The 18,536-nt window shown below is 46.9% G+C and overlaps 2 protein-coding genes across 4 annotated transcripts in view; both read right to left on the bottom strand.

Moving 5' to 3' along the window:
* Positions 1-1,726: 1,726 nt before the first annotated feature.
* TMEM222 (transmembrane protein 222) lies at positions 1,727-9,446 on the bottom strand. The gene is made up of 6 exons (XM_033157871.1): positions 9,262-9,446; positions 6,085-6,169; positions 4,464-4,495; positions 3,493-3,589; positions 2,994-3,124; positions 1,727-1,962 (listed from the first exon to the last, which is right to left on the bottom strand). Exons 1-6 carry the CDS (start codon positions 9,411-9,413, stop codon positions 1,875-1,877), a joined length of 585 nt encoding a protein of 194 aa, XP_033013762.1. The 5' UTR covers positions 9,414-9,446; the 3' UTR covers positions 1,727-1,874.
* An 8,531-nt stretch (positions 9,447-17,977) lies between these two features.
* Positions 17,978-18,536, bottom strand: part of PHACTR4 (phosphatase and actin regulator 4) — an 86,758-nt gene continuing 86,199 nt past the window's right edge. For all 3 annotated transcript variants that reach the window (XM_033157874.1, XM_033157873.1, XM_033157875.1), the window contains one exon: positions 17,978-18,251. In XM_033157874.1, the coding sequence (XP_033013765.1) occupies positions 18,236-18,251 (16 nt within the window). In that variant the 3' untranslated portion in view covers positions 17,978-18,235. The remainder of the gene's footprint in view (positions 18,252-18,536) is intronic.

Below are 18,536 nucleotides of genomic sequence, written 5' to 3' on the forward strand. Positions count from 1 at the left end.
CAAAGCTTGTATAGTTGCATTATGTCAGCAAAGCACTTTTTAATTGACTCAAAAGACCAGTTGAGGCTACTGCTACTATAGAAAGGAAGTTGGCTGTGAGCGCCAGGTCTGTGAGTTGCTTGGATTTCCTGGAGCTCTTTTTTTGGCAAATAACTACAAGATTCCCCCCACTCCAACACACACACGAGAGCAGGAAGGGAGGGATAGAGTCTCTCTATTCAGTGGATCTGGTCTATTATTTCCCGCAGAACTGGAATCCCTGCCGGGTGTGGGAGTGTAAGCAAAGCGGCAGAGGGATGGGCCACCACACGCATTCGCTTTGATCTAAGACCTTTGATCTCCAATCAGCCTAGAGCTTATTGATCGGCTTTCTACAGCTGCCGTTGTTCATGGTTGAAATGGCAAGAGTTCGACACCCAAGAGGACCTGCTTGGACGCAGGTGTTTAAGGGGAAGACAATGCGCTGCTCCTTTGCACAGTGCAAAGTACTTGGCACTCCAGGAGTGTGCAAAAGACTGGCAAGGGTGGAGATTAGCATGGGGAGGGGAGGGTGGAAGGGGTGGCATGCAGCAGAGAGTGGTGTAGCACTTTCCGTCCCCTTCAGATAAAAGAGGAGGAAGAAAGACTGCGCTTTTCATTGCTACATGGTGCCAAAGGCCAAAATTAAGTCCATTTGGAAGTGGGCAGCACACAATTTTCTAGTGCAGCCTTCGCCAACCAGGTACCCTCCAGATATTTTGACTACAACTCCCATCAGCCCCGGGCAGTATGTGCTAGCTGCGACTGATGGGAGCTGCAGTGCAAAACCTAACCAGGTCCCCAGGTTGCTGAAGACTGCCCTGTTTCCAGTTAGCTGGAAAGCAGTACGAGAGAACTCGGCTCTTGAATGAATGGTTCTCTTCCTTCAGAACATACTTCATATTGGTAGGACTTGCAGCTTCGCTGGGTTAAATCAGGCATCTCCCTGGGGCAAGTTTTGTTTCTAGTCTTTCAAGGCACAGTGTTGTGCAGAACTACGTTATAAACCAAAGAGGTTAACCATCAGGTGGGTAGAACACACTGTTTCTATCACACACACATGCAGAAAATCTTTGGGAACTGGTTTTATGAAGGGGACCAAGATGTCTTAATAGAACTCTCCACAAGAACAGCTCAAGGTCACAAATTAAAAGCAAAAGATAAAATAAAAAATATGCACTTCATGTGCAAAGGAGAAGAGGGCACAACCTCCACACTATGGTAAAAAGTCCTATCTGCAGAAGCGAAGACTGAAGGCAACCCCAACTCTCCTGAGCAACGAGGCTGTCATTTCAGGCTGCCAATCGCTGCGGTACCCAGCCATAGGAATGCTGTTACGACCAAGAATGCCACAAACCTAATTTACCAGCGCAAGCAGATTTAAAAACCAAACCCCTCCAACTCCAACCCACAATCCACAGCGTCCACTGCTATCATTCCTCACAAAGTGCCCTCGAGAAGCTTTCTGCGAGAGATTGGGGAAGCTTACAACCAGCCCCAGCGCCTACTGCGACATCCCCAAAGTCCTTGCCGCACCACCTACAAATCCAAGTCCAGGTCGTGCATCCCTACGCAGGAACTCTGAACCAGAAGAGACCTTTGGCGAGAAGCAAGATGCAGTGGCTCCCCCCTTTCCCTTGATGTTTGAAGGGAAGAATTATGAGGAAGAAAAGGGGGTGGGGAGGGAAGAAAAGAAAGTCCACCAGGATAAAGGAAGAGTTGTTATTACACAGCACTTCTTTTTCTGCGGGTTTCTGGGCCACGCAGCTTACTTCCACAGCCTTCCTGGGCTCGGAGAGCCAGAGTTTTCAAGACTTGACTTCAAAAGAGAGAGGGGAGAACGCTGGCGTTGTCCATCATCGCAAGTGAAGAGTCAGGCTGACTATCAGGATAATCCCCAAAAAGAGGATGAAAGGAAGCCAGGTCTTCACAAAGCCCCCTATGCTGCAAGGGAGAGAAAGAGAGATTTAGAGAACAAGAGAGGGGAGCAGGGCGAGTAAGTGGCAGGTGGGACCATGAAGGAGATGGGGCAGAAACTGGAGAGGGTTGTTGGGAAACTGGAAGCACAGGAGGGAAAACAAGCTGTGCCAGTCATCTCGGCTTTACTTGAGCCTAATTGCAGACTAATTGCAGCCGTTTAGAGTCGTCAACTGGTTTTCCACACTTATCAGCTGATCACCCATTCCCACCACCCTTCTGAGTAATACCCCTCCCCACTCCCTCACTATATTTAAGGATCTGGTGACTTCTGTTTCAGTGTATCTGAAGAAGTGTGCATGCACACGAAAGCTCATACCAAGAACAAACTCAGTTGGTCTCTAAGGTGCTACTGGAAAGAATTTCCTATTTTGTTTACTTGAGCCTGTTAAGGAAGGTTGTGCCATACATTCGAAGCACGCAGCTTTCCCCAAAGAATCTTGGGAGCCTGTCCAGGGTTTGGCTCTGTAAAAGGTAATCTACAGTTCCCAGGATTGGGGTGGGAGGGTGGGCTATTTCCAACCTGTGTACAAGGTGGTGAAAGTGTCTGTGTGCAATTTAAGTTCAGAACCTACTTAAATCTGCATAAACACCAGGTAACTCTGGTTTTTTTCCCAGCACAGGAAATCTCTGTTTCCAAGCTGTACTTTAGAAAAGAATAGCTGGAGAAAATACATTAACTGGCTATGCTTTTTCAACTGCGCAGGTGAAGTTCCTAGCAGGTTTTGTCCACAGCCGCCGACTTCCTGTCCATAAAGTTGGCCACTCATCACAAGCGCTTGCTGTTGACCCCAGGACCAAACCTGCCGCCCAGAAGGGCTTGATGTTCCAAGCACCATCAGATTCTAAGAGTCGAACAGTTTTCAAACCCCAATAAACAGAACCAGTCACCAGACTGCTAAGTACTGGAGAAGCTTGGTGGAGATCAAGGCCCCTGATCAAAGTCTGCACCTCTGCACGCCACAGTATTCACAGCAACAGCCGAGCTTTCTACTCACCTTACATACTTTCCATATAGAAGGGAGAGGAAGCAAAGTTTGACCATATTCCAGGAAGTGCTGTTGTCATATCGCATGAGGTTTAAGGCCAGGGCTACGTGAGAGTGGCAGTTGTCACAGCAGAGGTTGTGCTGAAATGGTAAAAAGCACACTGCTGATGATACTTTTATTATTAATTATTTTTAAATACGTACTCATTACCCACCCTTCAGCCTAAGGGTCCCAGGGCAGGCTACAGCATTAAGAACAATATTAGAAACAATCTAAAACAACTAGCTGGGGCTCATGGGAGTTGGAGGGTGACAACATCTGAGAAGACCACAGGTTGCCGGTCCATGATGCAGGGTTTTCACAGTTAGAAGGGCTCACAACTCCTCGTTTATCTTCAGTAGCTGGCAAGCAAGCTTGTATTTCCAAAAGGTTTCTTGATCAGTAGCAAGCCCCAAACCAATTTTGGGTGCATGTGACCCTGCCAATTTGAGTACTGAAGTCACCTCACCATACGGTGCTTGTACTCCTCAGAGGCGTCGTGCACCGCAGTATCCCAAGCATTAGGGCCACAGGAATACACTTTGCTGGGATCCAGCTTCCAGTATCTGGGAAAGGGGGGGGGGAGAGAGAGAGAGAGAGAGAGAAGAGAACTAAAGATGCCAGTTCACGTTTGTTTTCAACAACCTGCTCCCTCCCCCCCCACAACATTCTCCTTTATAATAAATTCCGTTGCTAGTAGGATTTTCAAATGACATCTCTGCAAATTTAGATCCCGAAACTCTGAAAGCAAGGCTGTGTGTATATGTGCTTGTGCTGCGTGTGTATTCATCAGCCATTACTTGTGCTTAGGTAATGTAAGTGCAGAAATTATAACTGGGTGCAGTATTTAACATCCTGAGAAACCCTCTCCCTACTTAAACTTGTTTCCAGCCCTTACTGCTGCACACACAATATAGAAAGTGCATGGGTGGAATTTCAGAAGCCGGAAATAAGATGGTTCCCAAAGAGGATTCCCAGTGTATTGGGGATCTGCATCTTCTAGCCCTTCCTGCTCCTTATGCTTGGATCTGGGCAAAAAGGGGTGTGTGTAGCTTTGAAGAGATATGATAGTTGTCTTCTCCATAAGGATTACAGATCTGGAATCTCCCAAAAGGGTTCTGTTCATTCCGAAGTTTCAGCAGCTTTTTGTCTTAGTCTGTGGGCACCAATAAATTACATTCCATCCATTCTCAAAGCAGCAGAAATATTATTATTACTACACTGGAACCTCAGGCGGCTGCAGGTTTGCTGCTTAAGGAGAGACTTCATGTTATACTCCTCACTGAGAAGCACAGGTCGCAGTTCTCTGCTGCAATCTGAATTTTTAGTCTGCCTTAATAGCTAAAATACGGCATGCATTGCTCAGCTTTTCTGTGGATAGGCTACAGTTTATTTGCAAGTAAATGCACCAGGACAGGGCAGAGAGAAAACAGCACTTACTTTACAGGCTTCCCAAAAGCCATGTTGTCTTCCTAGAGAGGGTAGGAGAGAAAATAATAAGCACACTTCATTTCCTGAGCAGCATAAAGAAATTCATATCACTAAATACATAATCCTGGGTCCTGAGGAATTGCAACAGGGGGCTGTTAATGCCCACAGAAACCTTCCCTACAAGGGCCCCTCCCTTGGTTGAAGATTGACTTGGAAAACACACACCAGTCTGTTCTAGTGAATAGATGTTTGGATGTGCTTGGTGCCAAAAAACTTACTCCAGTTTGAAAGATTGCTGACACGTAAGTCAGACGAATTAGCTACTGCGCCCCCCCTCCCACCACCAGCCCCCCTTCAATTCAATTCAAACTTTATTTGTGTAGCCGACTGGCCATAGCATCTAGAAGACAAACACCAACAAAAATACAACAAATATGGTTACCAATAAAACCTTATAACCTATTAAAACTCAAGGTAATAGCTCCTTGGAACTTAGCATAAATAGTAAAATATTAATAATAATGATAATAATAAAATCCTATGCTGGGAATCCGGATGACTACACTGTTGTCGTTCAGATAGCAGCTCTCAATCTCATTACTCTCTCGATAAATCTGGCAACCTTCTCTGTTATCGAGCTGTTCTGGTCGGCTAGAAGTGAAAACAATTTGGCTTCACAAGAGCGGCCCGGGATGGCAGATAGGAGTGGCGTGATGGTCTCATCCCTCAGATCTTTATATAGGGGGCAGGACAAGAGTACGTGTGACACAGTCTCTACATAGCTGGATCCACAGGGGCATAGCCGGATCTCGATTGGAATTTTTTGGTATCTACCTTCAAGAACAGCTGAGGGTAACATATTTAGTCTGGCCAGTGTAAAGGCCCGCCTAAATTTTGGGATGGTTAGGTTGGACAAGTATGGTGCCCGAGATTCGAAGTGGGAGGGGGGCAGATAAGCGTACCAAGCACTAAATTTCTTGATAGAGGCCAGATTATTCTGCAATTCAATATCCTTCAGGCGCTGGTCAATAAGGATTTTTGCCTTGGGAAGACCCATTTTAAGTAGGTGTTGTGCTTGGAGGCCACATGTGAGTAGTTTTTGATGCACTGCTTTGGACCACAGACTTCTGTGTGCATCTCGTGTAACTAGGGGCAATAGGCCGTGTCCCCCTTCATGTTTTCTTTTCCTAAATTTGCTGGGGCCTTGGAACAGGATTGTCTTCTTCAATGTTTATTATCTCTTGAGAGATAGAGGCCAAGAGGTTTGTGCATCTGTCTGCTTCAGAACATTCTGAAACTAGTAACCAAACATGAATTTTCAGAACTCTTTGGAGCTACTGGAAGGAAAAGGAAGCTAACCCTGCAATTCTATACACACTTAAAAGAATAGATCCCATTGAACTCAAGAGAACTTGCTTTTGAGTAGAGAAGTATATGATTGCACTGCTATAGCCTCCAGGTTTCGTGTACAAGAGGAAGGAGACACCGGTGGTGGAGAGCCCAGTCTTATCCTTTAAATGACCACCTGGATGAATCTCAATTCAGTCTTGTTATTTAACCACTTGCCAGGTTATTATAGGCCACGACTCAGTGGTTGCCAACAAATCCACATGAACAAGCTTCTACTTACCGAGACATAGTACGGCCCTGCAAAGTCCCGGATGACTCCAGCTGAGGTACAAATGCCCATGTGACCAATAATGGGGAACAGCCATCTACCAAAAGAAGAAAAGCAAGTATCAGGGGGGCTAGTTTTTTGTCCTTGAAGGGAAGTTGCTAAAAAGATGCTGCAGTGGCTGCCCAAGGCCATGGCCTAACAGGACTGAACAGGGTGAGAGACAGTGACAATTCTGACAATCCATCAAAGCCAGCAGGACCTAACCTGGGCACAAATCAGATGGGATATTTGGTCTTTTTCCTGTTTCAAGTTCCCTGTGCTCTGAATGGTTGTAGACTATATGTATTCCTCCTGAACAGGCTACACTCAGACTTCTAAACAACTACTTTCCAGGCCACAAGTAGATAAGTAGGAATCTTCTGTCTCCAGGTGATCTGGTGGAAGAAAGCCTTTGTAACCTATGGGCAGTTGCAGACAATTTATTGAACATTCATCCTGATTTGTTTTGGGGAGGTTAGACAATGTTGGGCCAAAGCAAGTGTCACCACACACTTTCCAGTGTGTTTCTCCATTAAGTTTGATCTTTTGGGGAGGTAGGTTTGTCCTGCAAGACCTCCCAATTGATCTGCCAGTATGTGATTGAATCTCACTTGAAAATAGCAAGTCTGGAAGCATCCTAGAAGAAAGCTGGAGCTTTATTCCCACCAGTCTTTGGAAGACATTGATTCATTTCACTGGAGCAGCCTAATTTGTGACCTAAATAGGGTGGTATGCAATTGAATCCCATCCAAAGTACTGTACAGCAACAGTTGGGCAGAGTCCATAGTCTTTAAAGCCATCAAGCATATTTGTCAGAAGATAACTAAGGCTTACTTGGAAGTAAGGCTGGCCCACTGAATTAAATGGGACTTACTTCTGAGTAGTTATGGTTAGGATTAAATCATGCCCCACATGCCAATCTACAGAACACTGTCAGTACCAGCTGAAGAAGTTGACATCCTCTGCACACCAGCTTTATGGACAAGGGGCCCCAGAGGTGTGCCCTAGAAGATTGCATATAACCAAGGAAGAGGAATAGGGAACCTGCGGCTATCCAAATGTTGCTGAACTACAACTCCCATCATCCCTGACCATTGGGCCATGTTTGTTGGGAGTTGTAGTTCAGCAGCATCTGGAGGACCATAGGTTCCCCACACCTGGTCAGAAAGTTTAGGATCTTTTTCTGACCTGTAAGAGTCAAGGAACATTTTCTTCTTCTGTCCTTCAGGCTTTCAAAATAATTTCTGAGTTATGTAAATACCTGCAATACTGGACAAATATAATTTCTGTATACCTAAACCATGTTTGTGTTTTTACACCCCAGGGTGCATTAGGTCTAGGCACCAAAGCCTGCCACATTAAGGCCCAAAGAGAAACAACATGGGAGATCATAGAGCTGGGAGAAACCTCAAAGGTTATTGAGACCAACTTCCATCTTAATGCAAGAAATACACTATTAGTTACCTGTGATAAGATCCCAAAGCTTTTCTTTAAATGCTATTCAAAGCGGCTGTGTGGAGCACTGATTTTAATTAGTGCACTGGCTCCAAGGGTAGGTATTTAACTCTTTCCCCATAGCCACTTTCCCAATCTAAACCGACATCAACACCCTTCTCCCATTTGCTCCATAGAAGGGGAAAAAACAGATAATACTAGATTTCCCCATACAAGAGTAGTAGCAGCAGTGTGTGTGTGTGTGAGAGAGAGAGAGAGAGAGAGAGAGAGAGAGAGAGCGTGCATCTGACATTTAGGTCAGAAAAATGAGACCAGCAGAGAGAAAATGTTGAATATCTCTACAAGTTGGGGTTCATAGAATCATAGAGTTGGAAGAGACCACAAGGGCCATCCAGTCCAACCCCCTGCCAAGCAGGAAACCATGGCTTCTTTAAAGTATAAAGCCTCCATTCAAAGATCTGACTACAGAACTCCTACATCAGGGGTGGAGAACCTTTCTCAGTCCAAGGTCCACACTCTCTGGCAGGCAGCTTTAAAAGGCCTACACATTAGGGGAGGCTGGGGCCAAAGGCAACAAAATGGGTGGAGCAACAAAAGTAACTCTTACCTTTGTACAGCAGGCTACATTCAAGCTACACAAAAGTCAGAGGTGTCTTTGCTGTGATTAACAAGAAGAGTATTTTAAATTTATGTTGCAAAATGTTTCAGCTTCATCAGCTATTCTGATAAAGATGAAATTATGCTGTTTTTAAGGTGGCAGTTATACAGCTTTGAGGATGGAATGCTCAAATGGGTTAAGGAATATTTATTATTTTAGTGATTAGCTGAATCCTAAAAATCCAGAGCTATCTATCCATCTCTATCTCTGTACACACATATTTCTTTAATGTCTTTCTGTTGTTCTGAACCTACTGTTCATCCGAAGTGCACCAAAGTGAACCCCCCCATGTACTATTTTTTGTAAGCAGGAAAGGAAAAAAAGATTCTGTCCACAATGGAGAAACAAAATTACTATAACAAACCTGGGGTGGGGGGTGGGGAATGGACCCAAGCAACAGTACCAGCTGTGTAGACCAAAAAGCAAAACAAAAAACACACCACATTCTAAACTATTTGTTTTGTTTTAAATTACTTCACAAGGGGGAGCATTTCAAAAATGAACAGATCCCAATACTCTACTTAACTACTTGATACAGCACATTTTTCTGATGAACACTGTCTTATATATGATCCAACAATCCAACTTCTGAAGTTTGATTTTGCCCCTGAAGAAAAGTGTTTAGGAAAATGCAGAGGGGCATCTTTGGTCTCTGCTGCTGCTGTTCCCCCCCCCTTCTCCCCCACCATCCCGTCCCTGTTAGAATTGGAGCTGTTGCTTCAATAATTCCTGGTCCTATCTTTGTGTCTTTTACACATTTATGCTTAAATCGTTATTTCGACCTTCCGTTTTATTTTGTGAGCGGCCCAGAGAACTTTCTTCGCTAATGGGCAATCCGTAAACAACAATACCTCGAGCCCCGCTTCCTTCCAAAAGAGACCCAGAGAAAGTGTTGCAAAACTGCCCGTGTCGTCCCCCCACCCCACCCCCAAAACCCATTTCACCTTCCTAACAGCCCTGCGGAGTAGGCTAGGCTGAGCGTGCGCGGGGAGGGGGGGTCTCCGACGCGGCGTCCCGAGAAGGGGGCGGCTACTCACGTGAGCACGGGAATGGGCGTCCACACCACGCAGTAAGGGAAGCGGCAGCGCTCCGGATCCAGCCCTGCTCCCCCGGCACCGCCGCCGACCCCCACGCTGACGCCGCCGTGAAACTGCTTCATCTTCCCCACCGCAACCTCCTCTTCCTCCATCACCAGGAGGGGGAGGTTCCGGCTAGGCGCCGGGTGACGTCACTTCCTGGATGCGGGAGCGCCGCTTCCGGGACAGCGAGGGGGGCGGGGCGAAGCCGCATCGGCATTGTTCCTGGAGCTGCCTTCTGTCGAGGGTTCTAATGAGCTCACCTGGTGAGCTCACCCCGTCACTCAGCCGCACGTTCCCTCGCCTCACCCTCCTGGCAGGGAGGAAGGGGGGGAGAAGGGTTGGGCTCCTACATCTTTTATTAAACACTGATGGTTTTACTAAGTTTCAGTTTATCTTGAGAAGTCCGTTCACCTATCTGCTGTACGGCGTTGCAGCCGGTCAGCCGAGCCTCGACAGTTTTCCGGCGTAGTGGGGAGGAAGTACGTTGCCTCCCCCCCCCCGCATCACAGCCTGCCCGTCATCTGTGCTGGGGATTGTTGTTTAGTTGTGTCCGACTCTTCGTGACCCCATGGACCAGAGCACGCCAGGCACTCCTGTCTTCCACTGCCTCCCGCAGTTTGGTCAGACTCATGTTGCTAGCTTCGAGAACACTGTCCAACCATCTCATCCTCTGTCGTCCCCTTCTCATTGTGCCCTCAATCTTTCCCAACATCAGGGTCTTTTCCAGGGAGTCTTCTCTTCCCATGAGGTGGCCAAAGTGTTGGAGCCTCAGGATCTGTCCTTCCAGTGAGCACTCAGGGCTGATTTCCTTAAGAATGGATAGGTTTGATCTTCTTGCAGTCCATGGGACTCTCAAGAGTCTCCTCCAGCAACATAATTCAAAAGCATCAATTCTTCGGTGAACGGTGATCAGCCTTCTTTATGGTCCAGCTCTCACTTTCATACATCACTACTGGGAAAACCATAGATGTCTCTGCTTTTTCAGATGCTGTCTATGTGCTGGGGATAGCCCCAGCCAATCCGCGGCCAGGGTAGGTGTGGCCTTGGGTCATTTAATTTTGGCGTCCCTGCTCACTCTTCCTAGCCTTTTCGGATCAGCACCAGTTCTGCCTGCGGTTTTCTTTCGGTAGTTTCCCCCCCCCCTCTATAAGCCTTTTGTTTTTAACTTCGTTGCCTTCCCCAGCAGAGCTTAGCAGCCGGGCTAGCTGCCTGCAGTCAGCTGTGAGGCGGGCGACTTACAGCTGGGGAGCAGCGCGTTTTTTCCTTGGGCTACTGAAGCAGCGTCCACCGCCCTTCTACTCTGCCTTTGGCTTCCCGCTCGCTAATTGCCAGGAGGCATTGCTAGTTCAGAAGTCTCCCTTCTCCACAAGGCTCAGATTGGGTGAGATCGTTTGGATTCCCCCCCTCTCCAGTTGCTTCTCCTTACCTCCCCGCTTCACCCTTTGCTACACACACACACACACACACCTTGCTTCTCTGTGGATTTTGTGAGAACTTTCCCACCCCACCTCCACCCCCGCGGCTGCACTCGTGTTTATTTGCATTTACTGTGTGGGTGCTTTTGAGAGTGTGTGCATCTGCCTTGTGTTGCTGCTTGTCGTTTTGGCTGTGGCACCCTCTTTTCGTGCTTTGCTCTGATATGATCTTGCTATGGCAGTTGTCAGTCATCATGTTGTTGGGGCCCGGTAGGATTTTTTTCCACTTGGCTAATTGATACCAGCCATTTGGTTTTTGCCTTGTTGTTGTTGTTGTTGTTGTTGTTGTTGTTCAGTCGTGTCCGACTCTTCGTGACCCCATGGACCAGAGCATGCCAGGCACGCCTATCTTTCACTCCCTCCCGCAGTTTGGCCAAACTCATGCTAGTCGCTTCAAGAACACTGCCCAACCATCTCATCCTCTGTCGTCCCCTCCTCCTTGTGCCCTCCATCTTTCCCAACATCAGGGTCTTTTCTAGGGAGTCTTCTCTTCTCATGAGGTGGCCAAAGTACTGGAGCCTCAACTTCAGGACCTGTCCTTCCAGTGAACACTCAGGGCTGATTTCTTTAAGAATGGATAGGTTTGATCTTCTTGCAGTCCGTGGGACTCCTCCTCCAGCACCATAATTCAGGGACCTATCAGAGGTAAGTTATAGGGCACCCCCTATCGGTGTTTGACTCTTCCCTGCAGATGAGCAAGTGTCAAGACATAGCCTGGCTTCACCCCAGCGCCTAAGCCAAACCACTCACATCTGTAACCAATAAAGTTGTGGTCTATTTGAACCCATAAACCAAATATTCTGTGTCAGTGTGATTTATTGTTCTCCTGGGAACTTTTTGGCTCTGGTGCCTTGGCATGCAGGCACAAATTCTGAGTAAGCATGCATAGAACTGGGCTGTCCTCCGTAGTTTCTGTTAAACACAGATATACTTTTTATTATACCTGTATTATTTATCTATTCTATTATTTAATTTATATACCGCCCTTCATGCAAAGATCACAGAGTGGTTTACAGTACAAAAACACAAAAAATAAGTGTAACAATAACACTCCCCCCCCCACACACACACATACACACACAGTTTAAAAGGCCATAGACTGTTTATTTCACATCCCTGCCCACTGGTCCCATTTGCTGGGGCCAATGGGAGTTGTAGTTCAACCACATCTGAAGGGCCAGAGGTGACCCACCCCTGGCTAAGAGGAACCCCAAGGTTTGCAGAAGTACAGAATAATAATCATTAAAAAAACCTAAGGGGAGCAACTCCAAAACCAGCCTAATGAGAACTGAGTGTGGCTCTGGAACTTGAACTCGCTCCCACAGGATGCAGTGATGGACACTGATTTTGATGGCTTTACAAGAGGATGAGACAAATTGTAGATCTGTGGGGCAAATAGGGACCTCCTAACAACTCCTGCTCCCTTGGGGAAGCCATGTTTAAAATGGTGTGATTCTGCTTTACACACAGTGCAGATGCAGCCTTCTGAGATTCCTCTAGCTCCAAGAAGGGTGTAAGTAGGAGGCCAACTTTTTGGGCACCAAAACTCAGCCAGCCCAGACGAGGGTTGGCCAGCATCCATTTGATTGCAGGATTCAGATCCACATTGGGACAGAGGTCAGCAAGGGGCTGCCAGCTTACAATGGGGGAAATAGACCCCAACTCATCCATAGCCTTTCCATTGGAGGCATGCAGATACAAACAACCTGGGGGGCCGGTAGGTGATAAACAAGGCTCAGCTGATCCTCAGCCAAACTGGAAGGCCAGCCCCCGAGTTATTCTTGAATAATGGATATGCTCTTACCCTGGCAAGCACAAGTTAGTCACACAAGCACAACACTCAATGAACCCGTGTGTGTGTGTGTGTGTGAGAGAGAGAGAGAGAGAGAGAGAGAGAGACTAAAATGAAGTTCTACTGCACTGGGAACCCTTCCGGCTCTTTCTGCTGCTTGGTACCCTTGGTTTTCTGCTGCAAAGTCTGCCTGTCATGGCATCCCTGAGCCCCGTCTGTTCTCTCAGGTCTTTGGCGCCTTCCTGCCTCCAGAGCAGCTCCTGAAGACAATGCATCACCTGGCTGGGGACCTTGCAGCCGAGGGCATATTCCTACCACTGACAATCTATTACCTGTAAGCATCTTTCTCTCTGGGTCTCTTTAGCTGCTCAAGAACCGTCTGGGTGAAGAAACCCTGGAGCACTTCCTCGTTTGGTTGGAGCACAAGAACCAGCAAGTGCACAAGCTCAGCCTGTGAGGGATAACTCTGTTTCTGGAATCCGATACAGTGACTCCCAGAGGGAAGGATGGAGGGGGCAATCTAAACAGGTTGTTTAATGTTTGCTCTTCCCAAACCAAGACATGAACCGAAATGCAGCTGTTCTCCAAAATGTGAGGTTTGAGATACTGTATATTCTGGCGTATAAGACTACTTTTTAATCCAGGAAAATCTTCTCAAAGTTGGGGGTCGTCTTATACGCCGGGTGGAGAATCTGCGGTCAAGTCTATCTCAAACTGTATATTTTAACTGGAAAAGTTGGGGGTCATCTTATACGCCCAGTCGTCTTATATGCCGGAAAATACGGTATTTGAAAAGACCGTATCTTTTGTGCAGGACCCCCTGGATTCTGCAGGTGGCTCTATTGAGCTCACTGAGCTGCCCAACTACCTATGTCCACCCAGGGCTGATGGGCTTAATAGATCAAGTTTTCCCCAAACTCTCTGGGAAGAAAGGAGCGGCCTACAGTATATCAGGGGGTTGGCTAGCAAATATTGCACCCTAACTGGCCACATGAGTACTTTTTTCCTGTTCTTTTTCAATGCGCGTTATAGGGGTTTGTGTGTGTGTGTGTGTTCTGAATGCAGGCTATTTATTCCATATTTTTCATCCCACTGTTTGGCTCCTAAGAAGCCCTCAAGGCAGGTTGAAGTAAGAAAACACCACCCTAGAATAATGTGGACAATGGGATGGTCTGCAGGGGCTTGCCACGCCATCCACCTCTTGGCCAATCAGATCAGGATGCGGAATGGTCTGGCTGCAACTGTTGGCACCTGAGGATGTCACCTGCAGATGCCACTCACTTGCCCACAGGACCCACAGCTCCAGCTCATCTGCGAGTGGGAGATACCCAAAGATAAAGCCATTCTCCCATGGTAGCATGTGGATTTGGTTCCCTCTGGTGCCCAAAGAGAGGAAATGCTGGTCTTTGCCAGCCTGCTCAGTTTCCCTCCCCCTTTTGATCAGTCCATCTTGTGCTCAGAAGAAAATCATGGTGTGTTCATCTCCTCCTGCTTGCCTCAGTTTCCCTTTGTGGATAGTCTGGACTGAGCCAGCATTTGACACTGTTATTGTAAAAGTTTCTCATTTTGGTTTTTATCCTAGCTTCAGCATGGGCCTCCTCTGGACACAGGTGGAAAGGGGGCATGGATTTAACGTTTTCACCTTTGGAAGTGAGAAGGGACAATTTGTGGTCATGGTTCCTCTTTGTTTCCTGCTTTCAGGACGAAGCCCTGGTTCGTGCAGTGACAATTACGACACATGGGGCTGCTGCGGGGCAGGGCTGGGCAGCAGTGGCGCCCCTGCTTGCTGGAGGAAGGCATTGCGGAAGTGGTGAATGTGATCATTCACCTGTAGGACACAGAAGAGGTGGCAGAGGTGAGGGCCTGCATGGATTGTTCTCCGGAACCTCATGGACATGTCCACTTTTGAGGCCGACTAACCTCTCCAGCTTGCTCTCTTTCTCTTGACTCCCTCCCTCTCCCTATCTATGACTTGGGGTGTCTTTCTTTTGGGATTCTCACCCTTCTCTTCTTGCATTGCAGGCAGCAAAGGCTGTTCTGAAGCAGCTGGTCCTCAAAGTCACCTGGTGGGCAGAACCGAACATGTTCCATCTGCACCATGCGCTGCATAAGGCAGCTAAATATTTGGTAAGGTCACCTTTGTTCTTGGGGTGCTTCCAGCTGCTTTGTGAGCTGCTGTAAGGAGACCAGGGCAGCTTTGCGCAGGGTCGTCCCATTTTATCTTTCCAACTGCCCAGTCAGGTTAGTAATGGAAGCGGCTGTGCCAGGATCCTCTAGAGAAGCTGCTTGCCATGTGGCAAATTGGGACCAGGTCTCCCTCACCCAGCTCCAGTGCTCTTAGTCTGTGCATTAAACCAAATGGGATGTCTTTGGCATTTAGGGTGGGTATGGGATATTCTCTGAGAGCCAGTGTGGTGTAGTGGTTAAGAGCAGTAGATTCGTAATCTGGTGAACCGGGTTCGTGTCTCCGCTCCTCCACATGCAGCAGCTGGGTGACCTTGGGCTAGTCACACCTCTTTTAAGTCTCTCAGCCCCACTCACCTCACAGAATGTTTGTTGTGGGGGAAGAAGGAAAAGGAGACTACCGCTTTTAACCACTACACCACAACACCAAGGGTTTCTGCACATATAAACTCACCCAGTGCTGTTTTTTCTGGGGGGTACACAGGGGTACACATACCCCTAAACATTTTGTGAATCTAAATTTGGCCTCATTGATGGGCAGTATTTCAATATGAGTGGGAAAATGAGAGTACCCCTAAACATTTTTTTAAAGAAAAAAAGCACTGAACTCACCTATATCTCCCTTTAAAAAATAATAATTCTAAGACCGTTTAGGACAAGCAATTGCAGAGGAAATGAATGCATTGCACTGAGTAGATTTGATACAATAATCCCCATATTTCCACCTGTAAGACACGGGGGGGGGGGCAGTATGTAGCTGCACTTTTTTAGAATATAGGTTTTACCTCTACAGGGGGTGTAGAGGTAGCAAACCTCTCCTTCGTTGGAAATTTAAAAACCTCTCCTTCCTTGAAGGTTTTTAAGCAGAGGTTGGATGGCCATCTGTCAGGAATGCTTTAGCTGACCCTTGGGGTGCCTTTCAACTCTGCAATTCTATGATACTCTGACACCCCAAATCACTCTCTGTATCTGGGAAGTGACTGCACAAGAGCTGTAAGGTAACCAGTCGGTGATGCAACTGAGAGGGAGAAGCGAAGAGCAAGCTTTTTCTTTTCTAAAAAAAATTTATTCCATAAAATCTTATTGAAAGGAAGACAGCTATACAATGCAATGATCTGCTCTACAGAAATATATTTTACACACTTTGAAAAAGCAGTTCTGGCATAGAGCGCTTCAGCACTCCCCTGATGTCTACAATAGCTTCTCTCCTTGCACTCTTCCTGAATAAATGCTATTCGAGTAGCAGTAGGAATCCTGTGGGCTCTCCCAGATGCTGGTCTCCAACTCCCACAATCCCCGGCGTTTGGTCATGCTGACTGGGACCAATAGGAGTCCAACAAATCTGGAAGGCCACAGATTGTCCATCCTCTGCCTTAAAGGCAACCAAGCCAAACTCCACCCCCCTCACCCCATGCAAAATATTCTCACTAAGTCAGTGCTCAAAAAACAAAAGGATATTGGGGGGGGGAGGGAGAAAGAGAGAACAAAAAAAGGTCAGCTGAGGGGTAGAATGAAACCCTTGAGGTACAAAAGCAGAGTTTGAGATCTTTGTATCCCCGGTCTGCCCAGAAAGGTAACTAGGACATACTGGAATGGGATTCTTGATGCTTCAACACAGGGGTGGAGAACTCCCACCATCTCCCACCAGCATGGCCAATGGCCAGATTATGGCAGTTATAGCCCAAGATTACCCACTTACCTGTCTCCTGCTGCAGTGGTATAGCAAAGAGTGTTCCAGGCTTTCGTCTTTTGCTCATGAAAACGTATTCTGCTGGATTCAGATAAAGTGAGTGGTGCAGTCCCCACTGAAATCAATGGTATTTTAAGTCTTGACAATCTTATTTTTATGGATTCCAGTGGGTTCTAAATTCATTTAATCTGGATCCAACTCAGTGCCTCCTGACACTCCTTATCTTATGTGATTGTTGCAAGATATAGCAGCCCTTTTTCTTCTTCTTCTATTGCATCTTACCCACCAGAAGGTTTGGCAACTGGGTAGGCTTCAGCAGTATGTAACAGCCTCTTCTCACGGCGAGGAAGCATAGAATGGCACGGGACACAGCCTTGAGCTGCCTGTGCGCTGCCTACCCACTGGTAGAGCATCGCGTTCTGCAAGGGTGGCTTGTGCAACCAAAGCAGTTGTCAAACACGGAACCACCTACATCCATTTTCCTCAAATGGAGGCTTGCCAAATGATGTTGAACTACAACTCCCAGCAGCCTCAGCTGGCAATGGTCAATGGTTATGGGCCAACAACATCTGGAAGGCCTGAAGCTGGGGGAAGTTGACCTACGTTAACACGCATCCAAATCCCTCCCAGCCTCTCACACGAAAGGGTGGCCAAGCCTGCAATGGCTTGGCCAAAATCATTCAGAAACATTCCACGAGAGATCAAGGGATGCTGTATTTGCTAACGTTTATAAATACGAAAAGGTCGAATTCATGCCCTTCTCAAGCACGTGACATTTGGAACTTCCAATACATTTTGCTACTTGACTAAGAAAAGGCAAATTCCACTCTACTTTCAGAACGTTTTTAAAAAGAAAAGGAAGAAGTCATGATTTTTTTATATATATACAATATATTCCATGCCACCTGCTTCCTGAAGGCAACTTGTTTTAGGCTTTGCAGTTCCTGTTATATAGGACTAAGTATGCACCAGAAAAAAGAGGTCTCAATGTTACAAGTTTTTTTGTTGTCCATCTTAAAAAAAAATTGTCTAAAAATTGTCCCTCTCTCTCAAAATGCAGCATATGCCATTTAAGAAATATACAATTTTTCTGCAGGATGATTTAAAATTGGTCAGTAGTGATTCTGCATATTAAGTACATCCAAAAGACATAAGCAAAAACAAAAAACAAAATCTCCCATAATGTGTCAGTTTCCTGCTAGGACAGTATTTTAAAGTTTCCTTTGTACAGAGCACATGCACACACAAGCACTCTCTCTCTCTCTCTCTCACCCACCCACCCACCCACCCACATAAACAGGCACACACTCTTGCTTCCTGTTCACTACCTACAAAGCCTGCTCCAATATTATCTCTTCCTTTGAAAAAGCCTATGAAACAGATCAGAACATACTATTTACAGCAGAACAGGAAGGGGGGGGCATTATCCATTCAAACGCTGGAGCTGTCCACGTCTAACGTGAGTCAGGGCACCCAGCTACAAGCAGGGAGTATTGCTGATTCATCTGAGGTATAGTGTTTCTCCCTCCCCCCCCCCCCCCGCTGTTGTGATTTGATGGCACTTGACAGAAACTCCTTCCAATGAAATGCGACTTTTGGACAAGGCTCTCCCCACCCCTCTCTTGTTTCCCTGAAGGAGGTCATTTCCTGGATATGATCTGAAGGCAAATCTTAGACAAGCCTCAAAGGTTCCTCTTCAGCTCAGGAGAGGGCAACCAGCAAATGCCACAAGTCATCAGCAATCTTCTCTGGCACATCTATCAGTGTTGGGGAGCGGGTTTTCTAAAAGATTCATGGCCGATGAAACCTGCAAGAGACATCAAGAGAATCACATTGTGCTTGTGAGAATGGCAATGGACTTGGACGCCTCCCTCCCCCCTTTGGGTCTTGCATGCCACATCCACGTCATGCCCTCAGCACATGAGGACTGCAACTGTCCAGCTCTCACTGCTAGATGGTGCTGGCCAACCATCAAATACTATCAGCAAATGTCTGCCTAATTTGTCTCCATTGCCCCCCACCCAGAGCATACCCACTGCCTTCTTGGCTCCAGCCTGCTGCACAACATGCACCAAACATGGGTTTAGCAGGG

The sequence above is a fragment of the Lacerta agilis genome, chromosome 8 (genome assembly GCF_009819535.1).
Source record: "Lacerta agilis isolate rLacAgi1 chromosome 8, rLacAgi1.pri, whole genome shotgun sequence".
Lineage (NCBI taxonomy): Eukaryota > Metazoa > Chordata > Lepidosauria > Squamata > Lacertidae > Lacerta > Lacerta agilis.